At 56.8% G+C, this 11,802-nt stretch overlaps 2 protein-coding genes across 3 annotated transcripts; one reads left to right on the top strand and one right to left on the bottom strand.

Moving 5' to 3' along the window:
* The first annotated feature begins 323 nt into the window (after positions 1-323).
* Positions 324-7,158, top strand: LOC113217150 (peroxidase-like). The gene is made up of 13 exons (XM_026436986.2): positions 324-538; positions 1,904-1,966; positions 2,053-2,198; positions 2,565-2,741; positions 2,993-3,129; positions 3,476-3,653; positions 4,502-4,699; positions 5,072-5,219; positions 5,355-5,505; positions 5,583-5,753; positions 5,860-6,070; positions 6,165-6,273; positions 6,786-7,158. The coding sequence occupies exons 1-13, from the start codon at positions 525-527 to the stop codon at positions 6,862-6,864; spliced, it is 1,782 nt and encodes a 593-aa protein (XP_026292771.1). The 5' UTR covers positions 324-524; the 3' UTR covers positions 6,865-7,158.
* LOC113217140 (chorion peroxidase-like) lies at positions 6,422-11,576 on the bottom strand. 2 transcript variants are annotated; one of them, XM_026436976.2, is made up of 10 exons: positions 11,430-11,576; positions 11,043-11,200; positions 10,766-10,939; positions 10,166-10,326; positions 9,244-9,646; positions 8,364-8,662; positions 7,881-8,063; positions 7,350-7,551; positions 7,164-7,272; positions 6,422-7,086 (listed from the first exon to the last, which is right to left on the bottom strand). In XM_026436976.2, exons 1-10 carry the CDS (start codon positions 11,516-11,518, stop codon positions 6,876-6,878), a joined length of 1,989 nt encoding a protein of 662 aa, XP_026292761.1. In that variant the 5' UTR covers positions 11,519-11,576; the 3' UTR covers positions 6,422-6,875. The 2 variants fall into 2 exon arrangements, with proteins under 2 accessions (XP_026292761.1, XP_052133646.1); XM_052277686.1 differs by having other exon boundaries at positions 11,349-11,468.
* Positions 11,577-11,802: the final 226 nt, after the last annotated feature.

Consider the following 11,802-nt stretch of genomic DNA (forward strand, 5'->3'; position numbering starts at 1 on the left):
TTCGGCGGCGAAAGGGTATCTGAAGTGAACTCATTTTGCCGTTGGCTGACGAGATGGCGCTGTCGTGCGTTTGTTCTTCACGCATCTCGCCAACGTAACGTTGGTCCCCGCGGTCCCCGCTGTCCCCGCGGCACAGTAGATAGGCAACCCAACATAACGCGGCGCCGCCCTTGTGGCAGATAACTCTGATTAACCCCCCACTTAGCACCACCACCTATCCCATTATCACGAAGGAAATGTCACCACGCCGGGCGTTTTCGTTGTCCGCCCCGACAACTTCCCTTCCAACATGAGGCCTGCCCCCTACCCACAAAAAAAATAATTAGGAGTCGGCCTATTTATTTTACTTTTCCGTACTACACGATAAGGCTACAAGCGCTGCCAGCCCAGGGTTGAGGCGGAAAAGGCTATCTTCGGCCGTGGTGGTGCTCCCCGCCCGAAAAGTTTTTTAAGCCCCCCGCGGTGCCAAATTCATTCCAGTCTGGTTTGAACCGCTGTCCCAGTAGCAGCCCTAGGAGGATAGCATGTCACGAGCCAGGTAAAACAATCCAGCGGAAAGATAAGCTGGAAACATTTTCAGGATTCGAAGATTCTTTATGAATCCTTTCGACGTTACATCCATCGTCGATGCAAGCTTGTGTGAAGATAGTATCGATGAAAAGAGGAGTTTCTGTAATGAAGAGAATAGCTGCTGGCCACAGAGCAGAGCAGGGCCGGTGCAGGACAAAGGCTGCCACCTGAGGGGTGGGCTTGAGTGGTTTACATCATAAGCTGCTGGATCACCTGGAGCCTAAGAAAAAGCTGGTTCATGAGGGGTGATAGGGGTGGTCCTGGGTTGGTGTAAAAGAAAAGCTGCTGCCTGAGGGGCGGTCCTGGAGTGGTGTAAGAGAAAAGCTGCTGCCTGAGGGGCGGGTCTGAAGTGGTTTAAGAGAAAAGTTGCTGCCTGAGGGTCGAGCCTGCAGTGGTGTAAGAGGAAAGCTGCTGCCTGAGGGACGGTCCTGGAGTGGTGTAAGAGAAAAGCTGCTGCCTGAGGGACGGTCCTGGAGTGGTGTAAGAGAAAAGCTGCTGCCTGAGGGGCGGGCCTGCAGTGGTGTAAGAGCAAAGCTGCTGCCTGAGGGGCGGGCCTGGAGTGGTGTAAGAGAAAAGCTGCTGCCTGAGGGGCGGGTCTGAAGTGGTTTAAGAGAAAAGTTGCTGCCTGAGGGTCGAGCCTGCAGTGGTGTAAGAGAAAAGCTGCTGCCTGAGGGACGGTCCTGGAGTGGTGTAAGAGAAAAGCTGCTGCCTGAGGGTCGAGCCTGCAGTGGTGTCAGAGAAAAGCTGCTGCCTGAGGGGCGGGCCTGGAGTGGTGTAAGAGAAAAGCTGCTGCCTGAGGGACGGGTCTGACAGGAACGGTGTGAATCAGAAGATGTGGCCCGGGAGACGGTCCTGGAAGAGTCCAAGAGAAAAGCTGTCACCTGAGGGGTGGGTTGGGCCTAGTGGGGTGGAAAGTAAAGCTGCCATGAAGACCAAAGCTAAAATAATCACGAAGACGTTCAGTCAGATCCTCTTGGATTCCGAATCAAAGCTGACATTTTGCACCGTCGTGCGTGCGTGGTCCTTAATGTTTTAATAGTGATGCATCTTATTTACCAAAAAAAAATAAAAAATCACCCACTCCCGATATAATATCTTTAGTACAAGTCGAAATAAGTCTGAAACAATTCATTCTCTCCATTTATATGTACTTTGAACTTTTTGTTTCGGCTGAACGATAGCAAAGCCCATTACTCCATTATTGACACAAAAAGTTTCACTTTGTTTGTTTCTCTGCCTGCTACTGAAACAACCACTTCCCGCCTGTGTGTATTTTTTAATCACGCACTTTTCTTTTTCTTACCCTTGCTTATTCTTCCGCGTTTGTTTCCAGAGGATGGCACTGTTTACCTGTCCTGCTTGCGGTGCTGGGGGCCGCCCGAGTGCAGAGTGCCCGGTGAGTAACGACGCGCGGTCCGCCTTTAGGTCCGCCTTGAGGCTTGTGACACGGACTGGTTCTCTATCGGCTGCGTGTCCGTCCAGGTGCCCCTTCACCAGGCCCGCGTTCTGCAACGCCGAGTCCAACCAGTACCGGACGTTCGACGGCTCCTGCAACAACCAGGTGGACACCACCATGGGCAAGTCCAACACGCCGCTGCTCAGGGTCCTGGAGCCCAACTACGCCAACGGTAGGTCTGCCCGCAGCGGTGATTCACCACCACTGCCATGCGCTTGGGCCGCCCGGGAGGTAGGCAGCCCATCGTGCTCCTCTGTACCCTCCGCTATCCTCTTCTCATCTAGTGAGGAAGGGTGATATCAAAACGATATCAGGTCGATATAATGGATGTAAGACAATTGTCAGATGCCATGTCGAATTGACAATCGGTGCCTTTGACTTACTATGAGAGCATGACCACATAGTGGTCGCGTGTGGTCGTGTCGTACTGAACGTGTTAAATCTAGAATGGTGCTGAAATCGACCCGTTTCTACCTCATGATATCGTTTCTGTGTCGATTCGACGTGTGCCTTGATTTCGATTGCTATCACCGGGAAGGAATCCACTCGCCCCGGAGAACCAACTCGAACCAGATCCTGCCGAGCGCGCGCCGCATCGTCACGACCCTGCTGCAGGACAGAGACGTCCCCAGCAAGGTGTCCAACATCATGGTCATGACCTGGGCGCAGCTGGTGTCGCACGACGTCTCCCGCATCCAGGCTTCGTTCCCCCGCCGTAAGTGCGCACCGCCCAGTCGAAATTGAGCAATCGAGTTTGTTTGGTATCAAAATTGTTTTGAAGTATAGCTATGAAATTGCGTGGCGTGAATCAGCCACCTGGTATTTAGCATCGGTTTGGAGGTCATGGAGTGGATGTCGTCCTGAATCAACCGAATTTCGACATACCCAAATTAATTTTGCTAGTTCACTTCTCTGCTTCTTGCTTCTGTGTCAGACTGGTCTGATGGTGTTGTCTGTCCCCGGCAGCCAACAGCGCGTGCTGCGCCGTGACCAACACGACGGACTCGTGCGACCGCATCCCGGTGCCGGCGGACGACTCGTTCTACTCGCGCTTCGGCGTGCGGTGCATCGGCGTGGACCGTTCCGCGTCCGCCCCCTGCAGGGTGAGCTCAGCGCAGCTCCCATAGCATTCCGGTAAAGCTGAAATGCAGAAGAACGCGGGGAAGAAGAAAATGGAAATCACTATGCTCTAACATGGTGACTTCCGTTTCCTTGTTCCCCGTATTCTTCTGCATTTCAGATTTACCGGGATGCTTTATTCGAGGGCTTTGCATCCGGCTTAGCTGAGCCATGGCGATTGGAGAAGCCATGGGTCAAACAGGCCATATTCACGTCAAAATTCCTCGTTTTTTCGCCTAATTTTGGCCTGATTGAACACGTCAATATTACGTCCTCGTGACGTTTCGCCGTTTGTTGGGAGATCACAGCCGCTGTTCTGTCCCTGTTCAGACTGCGGCGCACGAGCAGACGAACCTGGTGACGCACTGGCTCGACGCCTCCTTCGTGTACGGCTCGGACCAGCACGTCGCCCTGCACCTCCGTGAGCGGCGCGGCGGCCGCCTCCGCACCCAGTTCATCCAGGCCGACGAGTTCCTCCCCCGGGGGGCCAACGGCGGCATGGAGGCAGGTGAGCAGGAACGGGCAATAGTGTACTTCGACTAACGGAGGAAGAAGAACAGCGGGTAGAACATAAACCACATAAACGTTACCGATTGGCCGAGAGCTTCCCGCCTCTACGTCACGCCGGTAGTGGGGGTAGGCGCTCGGCCAATCAGGAACCTTTATGTTCTACCCGCTATTCTTCTTCCTCTGTTAGTCGAAATACACTATGAGGGCGATTCCGCCACGTCACGTGATTTGTGAGCGACTGAGAAGTGCTACCGGGTGCTACGCTATGGTTTTGCACAAAACAGAAATTGACGCGTCTTCAGGCGAATCTGGACACGTATTGCGAAACGACGTAGCACCTCTCAGTCGGTCACTAATTGCGATTTACTTACGGCATTTCTTACAATTTTCCCTGGTATTGCCTATAATTTGTCATTAGGCTACAACGCCGAGAGGATGTCGTTTCCTCCATGACAGCGAAATGTTATGTTCTTTAGTGTATTTCGGAGCTGGACGTAAAGAAGTAAAATGGAAGAAGAAAAGGCGCACGGCAGACGCAGAGTGGGGGTAGCAGGGGATGAGGTGGAAGGCGTCTGCGCGTGCGCAGTCCCCCTTTTGTTCTTCCATTTTACTTCTCAACGTCCAGCTCTGAAATAGCCTATTTTGTAAATATAGTTCACGTGGGTCTGTACGGAAGTCATGCATCTACACTATAGAACTCTACATTGTTTCCACTAGTTTCCTCCTCTAGTTTTCATCGTTTTGTCATGTCATATGTCAATTTCAATGTCGTTCTTGCGTCAGAACGATATTGTTGTGAGTGACTGCCATTGGTCTCTGACCGCCCCGCTGTGCCGACACTTGCAGGTGACGGGCGGGTCACCATCACCCCCATGCTGGCCGCACTGCAGACGCTGTTCATGCGGGAGCACAACCGCGTGGCCAGGAGGCTGGCCAGCGTCAACCTCGACTGGTCCGACGAGGAGCTCTTCCAGGAGGCCAGGCGCATCGTGATCGCCGAGTGGCAGCTGCTCACCTACCGGGACTGGCTGCAGTGGCTCATTGGTAGGTCCAGACCTCAGAATTTTGGGAAATTCTATATCGATTCGCCGTCGATTCGTCACCGATTATAGAAATGACGTCAGTTTTGCAAATAGAATCCTCCGTAGAGTCGTTGCGACGAATGCATGCATCATAACTTTTGCAATGAGTGGAAATCTGCAGATAGCATGCTACAGTGCATTTTGGCTAACATGGGAGGAAGGAGAGCGAGCGCGTAGAACTGAAACGTTCCCGATAGACCGAGAACTCCACGCCACAGGGGTAAAGGCTCGAGCAATCAGGAAGTTTCGTGTTCTACTCGCAATTGCTCTTCCTCCGTTATTCGAAGTGCACTATTTGATGCACCCCCTCAGAGATGCATCCCTGAATTCCCAGGGACGGATGTGGTGCAAAAGGAAGGCCTGCTGCCCTCGCTGCGCTTGGGCAGCGCGGACTACGACCACACGGTGGACGCCACGACGGCGAACGACTTCACCTCGGGGGCCTATCGGAGCTTCCACTCCATGATCGCCAACGACGTCTGGTGAGACGCAAACCAGCCACACCCGAGTTCTCTGATTAACCGAGTGGCGAACCGTCCAACACTCTTGTAAGTGTTCAACTCGATAGTTGTGCACTTGTAAGCTGGCGTGTTAAGTGGTTCGTGTCGTTTGGGCAGGTTCACGGACGGCAAGGACTCGCGGCCGGAGCGCCGCCTGCTGAGCGACGTGACCGCGGACGCCATCCTCCACCCCGTGTCCTTCAAGCGCACCGTCCTGGGCTTGGTGTACCAGCCGCGCCAGCGCCAGGACCAGTTCATCGCGGAGGAGGTAAGTCCCCCCTACCCGGGCAAAGCCTCGGCCGGTCCGCGCTTCGAGTCCCGCTCTGATGACCGCCGCGGCCGCAGATCACCAACAAGATGTTCCGCGGGCGCAACGCCTTCGGCAGCGACCTCATGTCCGTGGACATCCAGCGCGGCCGCGAGCACGGCCTGCCCAGCTACAACGAGTACCGCGAGCACTGCCGGCTGCGGCGCGCCGAGAGCTTCGACGACTTCAACGACACCATCTCCGCCGAGGTGAGTGGACGCGGGCGGTCAGTCGCTGAGGGCGGGCGGGCGTGCCGGTTGGGCTGCCTGCCGCCCCGGCGGCCCCGCGCTCATACCGCCCTCCCGCTGCTGGCAGAACATCGCGCTGCTGCGCAAGGTGTACGACAACCACGACGACGTCGACTTCCTGGTCGGGGGGCTCCTGGAGCAGATCGACGATCGCAACCCGCTCGCCACGATCACATCCCCCACCTTCCGGTGCGTGATCGTCCAGCAGTTTAAGCGATGGAAGAGGGGCGACCGCTTCTTCTTCGACCTCAACAAGCGCGAGTTCGGCTTTTCGCCAGGTAACCAATAATTGTCCGATTATTATTGTCATTTTGTCGTTGGTGTTGGTGCTGCTGTTCAAGTTGCCGTTGTTGCCGCCTGCGTGTGTTTCAGCCCAGCTGCAAGAGCTCCGCAAGGTGACCATGTCGCGCCTCATCTGCGACAACACTCCCGGCGTCACCACGATCCCGGACGACGTGTTCCTCAACCTCGGCGTCCTAGGGTGAGTGCGTGGGGTGCGTGTGCGTCAGAGTCACCCATGCGAGCCGATGCGACGAATTCGTTCAATGGTGCAGGAGGTGTTGAAAACCTCGATGGGGTGGGGGCTGGGTGCACGGGGTACCTATGGTAATGGTTCCCGCGAGGCGGACTAACAGCTGCTTCGATTATATTTTTTTTTCAATTTATACACGGCGTTAAAACTAAACCCCGGGGCGGAAGCTCTGCTCTCTCTCTCTGCCCTCTGCGAGCGAGGACGGGCGCCGGGCCCGGCCGGGCGCCTGCGGGTAGGCCGACCCGCCGTGCAGCCGTGTGCTCCACGCGGAGGTCTGCCTACCTGCCAGGCGCCCGGGCTCCATACTGCACGGTAAGGGCGACCGCCAGGAGATTACCGCTCCCGACTGACAATCAGGCACTTGGTGCTTGGGTTTCAGAACGGCAGTCACTGATTTCCGGGCAGTTACTTTTTTGACCGGGTGACTAACTCTCCTCCGTCACGCGGTTCTCTGCTCCCAGCAACCACGAGGTGTCGTGCAGAGACCTGCCCTCCATGGACCTGCGGGCGTGGCGAGGCCGGCCGCCCAAGTCGGGGTGACCTGCCGCCCATCACCAGTCCTGCCACCCGTGTCCGCCGTGCCACCCGTGTCCGCCGTGCCACCCGGGTCCGTCCTGCCACCCGGACTGGTCGTCCCGTCGCCAAGGATCCATCTCTTCAGGACTGTCCCATTCCTCCTGACGCTCTTCGGTCCCATCCTTGTATTCCTTCCAGACATCGAAATTCACTTTCGGGAGGCTTTCGCACGGGACATTTTCATTTCTGTTAATAGATTTAGCAAAAAACAATTGTAAACAAAGTATGAGGCATAAAAATAGAAAAAAAGCAAAACTACTCACCCTCGGTATCCGATTTTCACGAAAGGATCACGCGGAACATAGTGAAAGTCCTTGACGTTGTCGCACAGCAGCCTCCCCACGGAGGTGCCCTCGAGCGCCCATATTTGCTCTACCACGGTACCACAAAAGTAAAATAATTATTTAAAAATTAGGGGAGATTCTTCCTTTGTGCTCTTTTGTTCTTACCTGGCGTTAGCGAGTGTGCAAACCCGGCAAAATTGTAGAAAAACCGATCGGCGAACCTCCAACGCCAAAACTGGTCCTCCAGCATGACTTGGAAGCTGGGCCCGAACAGGAACGCCCCGGGCGCGCGGCGTTCCATGAGTCCGCCGACGTAGTAGTCCACGTCGCGCACGTGGTCGTACACCTGGCGCAGGTCGCGCACGTCCTGGTGGGAGGTTCCATGTGACAATGTGGCAGTGCAACGAATACGCACCATGTGAACAGCGAGCGGGAAAAATGGCGAGAGGTCGACGGCTCAAATTTTAGGGGGACGCCGGACCGCAATATACACTCGGAGTACACGGAGTAAATCCGGAGTAGATCCGGAGTATTCGGAGTACACACGGAGTACATACACCAGGAGTGCACTCGGACTATCTTGAGTGTACACTCGGAGTTCGTTGAGTACACCCAGAGAGTACACCCGAATAAGTACTGTCAGCCCAGGACACGGGAGCACACCACTCGGAACAATGTCACCGTAGCGAGGCTCACCTGCCAGCTGATGGTGTCCAGCAGGTCGTCGAAGTCGAACGCCTCGGGCAGGCCTGCGTGCCGCCGGTACTCCACGTAGCTGGGTAGCCCGTGGTCGCGGCCGCGCTGGACGTCGATGGCGGCGAGGTCGGTGCCCCACGGCCGGCCGGCCCGGGTCCGCACCGGCTCGTACTTGGTGGTGATCTGGAGGACAAGGAAGCGGTGTGAGGCGGGCATGGGAGCAAAGGGGAGGAGGGGGGGAGTGGGGTCCAACCAAAAGTACAAACACAGGAGTGAGCGGAGGTTCGGGTGTTTCAATCCGTTCAAAACTACTGGACGTTTGAGGACGAGACTCTTCTGAGATTACCGACCTCGGTTCTGGCGGACCGACAGAACGCAGCTTGTTTGAATGGTAGCCAAATTAACGATCAAACGAGCCACGTTCGGTCCAGATCCACGGTTGTTTCCTACTTGCACGTTCGGTTTGAAATGACCAACAAGTACCTCGTCGTCCATCCAGCGGTCCAGGTCCTGCGCCTGCTGGTGCACCAACCCCTCCAGCACGCGCTGCAGCCCGAGCGGCCGCTCCAGGGCGGGCGCCGAGTTGTCGAACCACTCGGTGAGGGTCTCGGAGCGGCGGCCGCGCGCGCCCAGCCAGAAGTGGCCCTGCACCATGCTGTGCAGCGAACGGAAGCCCGCCGTGGTCACGTCGTTGGCCGTGCGCGGGTCCACGTCGGGGAAGTACTGGGAGCGCGCGGTGGGGCCGCGGGGCACCAGCCCCAGCCGGCGCACGCGGTCCTCGCCTGCAAGCACATCGTGGCACGTTCACGTCGCATTCCGAGTGAAAAGCTGTGGCAACCATCGAATGGTTACCTCAGGCACAACCATAAAATATGGTTTAGGCACCAACTAGAGCCCTGCAGAGAGCGAGCTACGCGAGCTAAATATGCCTACCCCGACCCCCCTCTCGCCTGTATAGCTCGCGTAACTCGCTCGATGCAGGTCTATAGCACCAACAGCACAAGGCTATCAACCAAAAATGCGGTTTTTATCATCAGAGGATCGTTGTCTCAGACATTTATTTCATGGTTATCTCTCGAGAGACCAATTATTGATGGCTCGCTACAACTAACTTTTCATTTTCCTGGGTGAGGCAACCCGGAAGAAAACCGCATGATATCCGGGGGTGGTAAACATGGGGGCGACCGAGAATAATCAAGGAGCAATAATCCAGGGTAAACCGTAGTACTCGAAATATCGGAGCCATATTTCCCCCTCGTAGTCACTCAATGCGTCTATCGGTTCCGCCGTTAACCGGAAGACGGTCAAAAAATGTGTTTCCACAAATTTTGACCTTTGGCCTTGCTTAGCGGTCCTCACTTACCCAGCAGCCAGCGCAGCCAGTCTCGGTACACGATGATCTGCCACTCGGCCACCACGACGCGCCGGGCCTCCTGGAAGGTGCGCTCGTCCTCCCAGTGGGGGTTGCGGTCGGCCAGGGCGCCGGCGACGCGGTTGTGCTCGCGGAGGAACAGCGTGTGCAGCGCGGCCAGCATGGGGTTCTGGTTGGCGCGCTCGTCCCCGGTGAAGTAGCACGTCGTCGACGAGTTGGTGCACAGGTCGGCGGAGGCCTCGTCCGTCGGCGGGAACTGGCCGAAGTCGCCCCGGCCGACGTCCACGACGCGCGCGCGGAGCCGGCCGCCCTCGCCGGAGCGGAGGCGCGCGGACGTGGCCCCGTCAGAGCCGTACAGGAAGGACGCGTCCAAGAAGTGCGTCACGGAGATCAGCTGTTGGGAACACGGCGTGAGGTCGGCAGTCGTTTATGAGATCATTGGTCTACGTTGCTCAGTTTTAGAATCTTAAATTTTAAGCAAGAAGTATACTTAAGCAAGTTACAGAGTCGCCAGGAAATTGGCAATCGATAGACCGTGACTGCCTGTGGCCATTCTCAACGTTCTGGCCACAATTATAAGTGGTCACGTACTCAAAGAAAATGTCATTAACGTGATATACGTCAAAACGACGCGTCGTGACTTTAGTTTTGGCTCGAGTCGTAATGATGACACAGAGTTTTAATTGGGGTGTACCCGACAGTCACGAAGCGCACCCCACAATGCCACGTGCAAGTGACATGAAAAAAACGGATGCTTTTCTGACCCAATTGCTATCTGTTGTCAGCGTCCGAATATCATTCTGCTTAGCGCGCAGGTACCTTCTCAGAGTACCTTGCTCAGGGTGCGGGTACCTGCCTACCTACCCAGTGTGCTGGTACTACCTGCTCAAGGCGCAGGCACCTGCTAGAGTACCTGCTCTGCGTGCGCGCTGTGGCACGTCGTGCTGTTGGTGCGGGTGAGGGGCAGGCAGCGCACGCGGAGGTGCTGGTAGAAGGGGTCGTCGGCCGGCACGGGGATGGGCATGCAGGTGTCGTCCGCGCCGCCTCGGCCCGTGTTACAGCACGGCCCCGTCGCTAATCCGGGCACGAAAGTAAATACAGTTGCCGCTCGGTTACAGTAAGAGAGTGTCTCAATTACCCAAGTTTAGGGCTCATGGCTCATTGAGGAGCAAATGATAAGGCTATCCTATCCCTACCCTGACCGTAAAATTGCTATTAGACGCGGTAGGCTTTTTGTAAAGGGTGGGTGATCCGCGCCGAGTGTGCCTTATGACCCCGTGCGAGTATGCAAACCACCCGCGCGCCTGAATCCAGTACAGTATACCTAGAAAAAAGGACGGCGCAGATCACCCACCTCGATGTTTCGTCATAACCCCCCCCCCCCTTATGAGAAGAAAGCTTTGCATGCTATTTAAATCAGTAACAAAGCTTAAACATCAAAACAGGGAAACAACCCTGAAAAGGTGTACCTCACTCCTTACAACGCCCCCACATCCCAGACAGGCGAACCCACCCTGGTTCTTGGGCGCGTCGATGCGCGCAACGTCGTGGCTGAGGAGCTGCCCCAGGATGACGAACAGGTGCGTGGTGAGGTGCTCGTGGTTCACCTGCGGCATGAGGCGCGCGACCACCTCCCGCGCCGACGGCAGCGCCCGTCCTCGGTGTCCTCGCCGCGGGGCAGCTCGCCCTGAAAATTGCGTTTTCAGGCATCTCAACGAACGAGAACGAGACAATAACTGAACGTGTTTTTCGAAACAGCTGTCCGCTATGGGTGCGCGGCCCTGCCGTACCGTCGGCGTACGCCGGGCGCAGCAGGCGGTACAGAGGGGTGTTGGCGCGGCCCAGCCACGGGTACCGCGGGTTGTTGCACGAGCCGTCCACGGGTCGGTAGGGTAGCGTGGCCGGGCACTCGATGTCCGCGTCCATAAACACGCAGCTGGAGCCGGCACTACGGAGCGAGAAGAGTTTAGAGTGGGTTCACGCTGTCCAGTAAGTGGGCGACTTAGGGTTATAACGACTTGAGCCCGGGGACTTGAGCCCTTGAGGCGGGCTCAAGTCGTTATATGACCCGACTTAGGTCACCGCCCGGTTCTCACTGGGGCGAGGACCCTTTAGTCGTCCAGCTACGGGGCACCCCGGCAGTGTGCTGCACGCCGCTGTCCGCGGTCTGGTCTCACTCGTCCTGGGCTGCGGCGCGTCCGGCGGCGAGCAGGAGCAGCGCCCAGGGGACGCAGCGCATCGCGCAGCGCAGGCTCCGCGACGCCATGGTGTGGACTGACTGACCCGCCTCGGACGGGTGGTTGACGGGGACGGCCCGCGCTGCCGCTTGGACGTGCCGCCAGGTGACCGACGCAACTGGGTCGGGGCGGCCGATGACTTACGGCGTTTCAGGCGCCGGTTATTGGGCCGCACGACGTGCTGATAGCGCGCCTCCTCCCGCCCAAGGCGCACTGAGAGGCACACACGAAAATACCATTTCGGGCTTTCAACCAGAGCGGCAAGAGAAGTTGGAACGAAAAATCCTGCATGTAAAGAGGCCGTATCGACGAC

The sequence above is a fragment of the Frankliniella occidentalis genome, unplaced genomic scaffold, assembly GCF_000697945.3.
Source record: "Frankliniella occidentalis isolate FOCC.00 unplaced genomic scaffold, Focc_3.1 Scaffold11, whole genome shotgun sequence".
In the NCBI taxonomy this organism is placed as follows: Eukaryota; Metazoa; Arthropoda; class Insecta; order Thysanoptera; family Thripidae; genus Frankliniella; species Frankliniella occidentalis.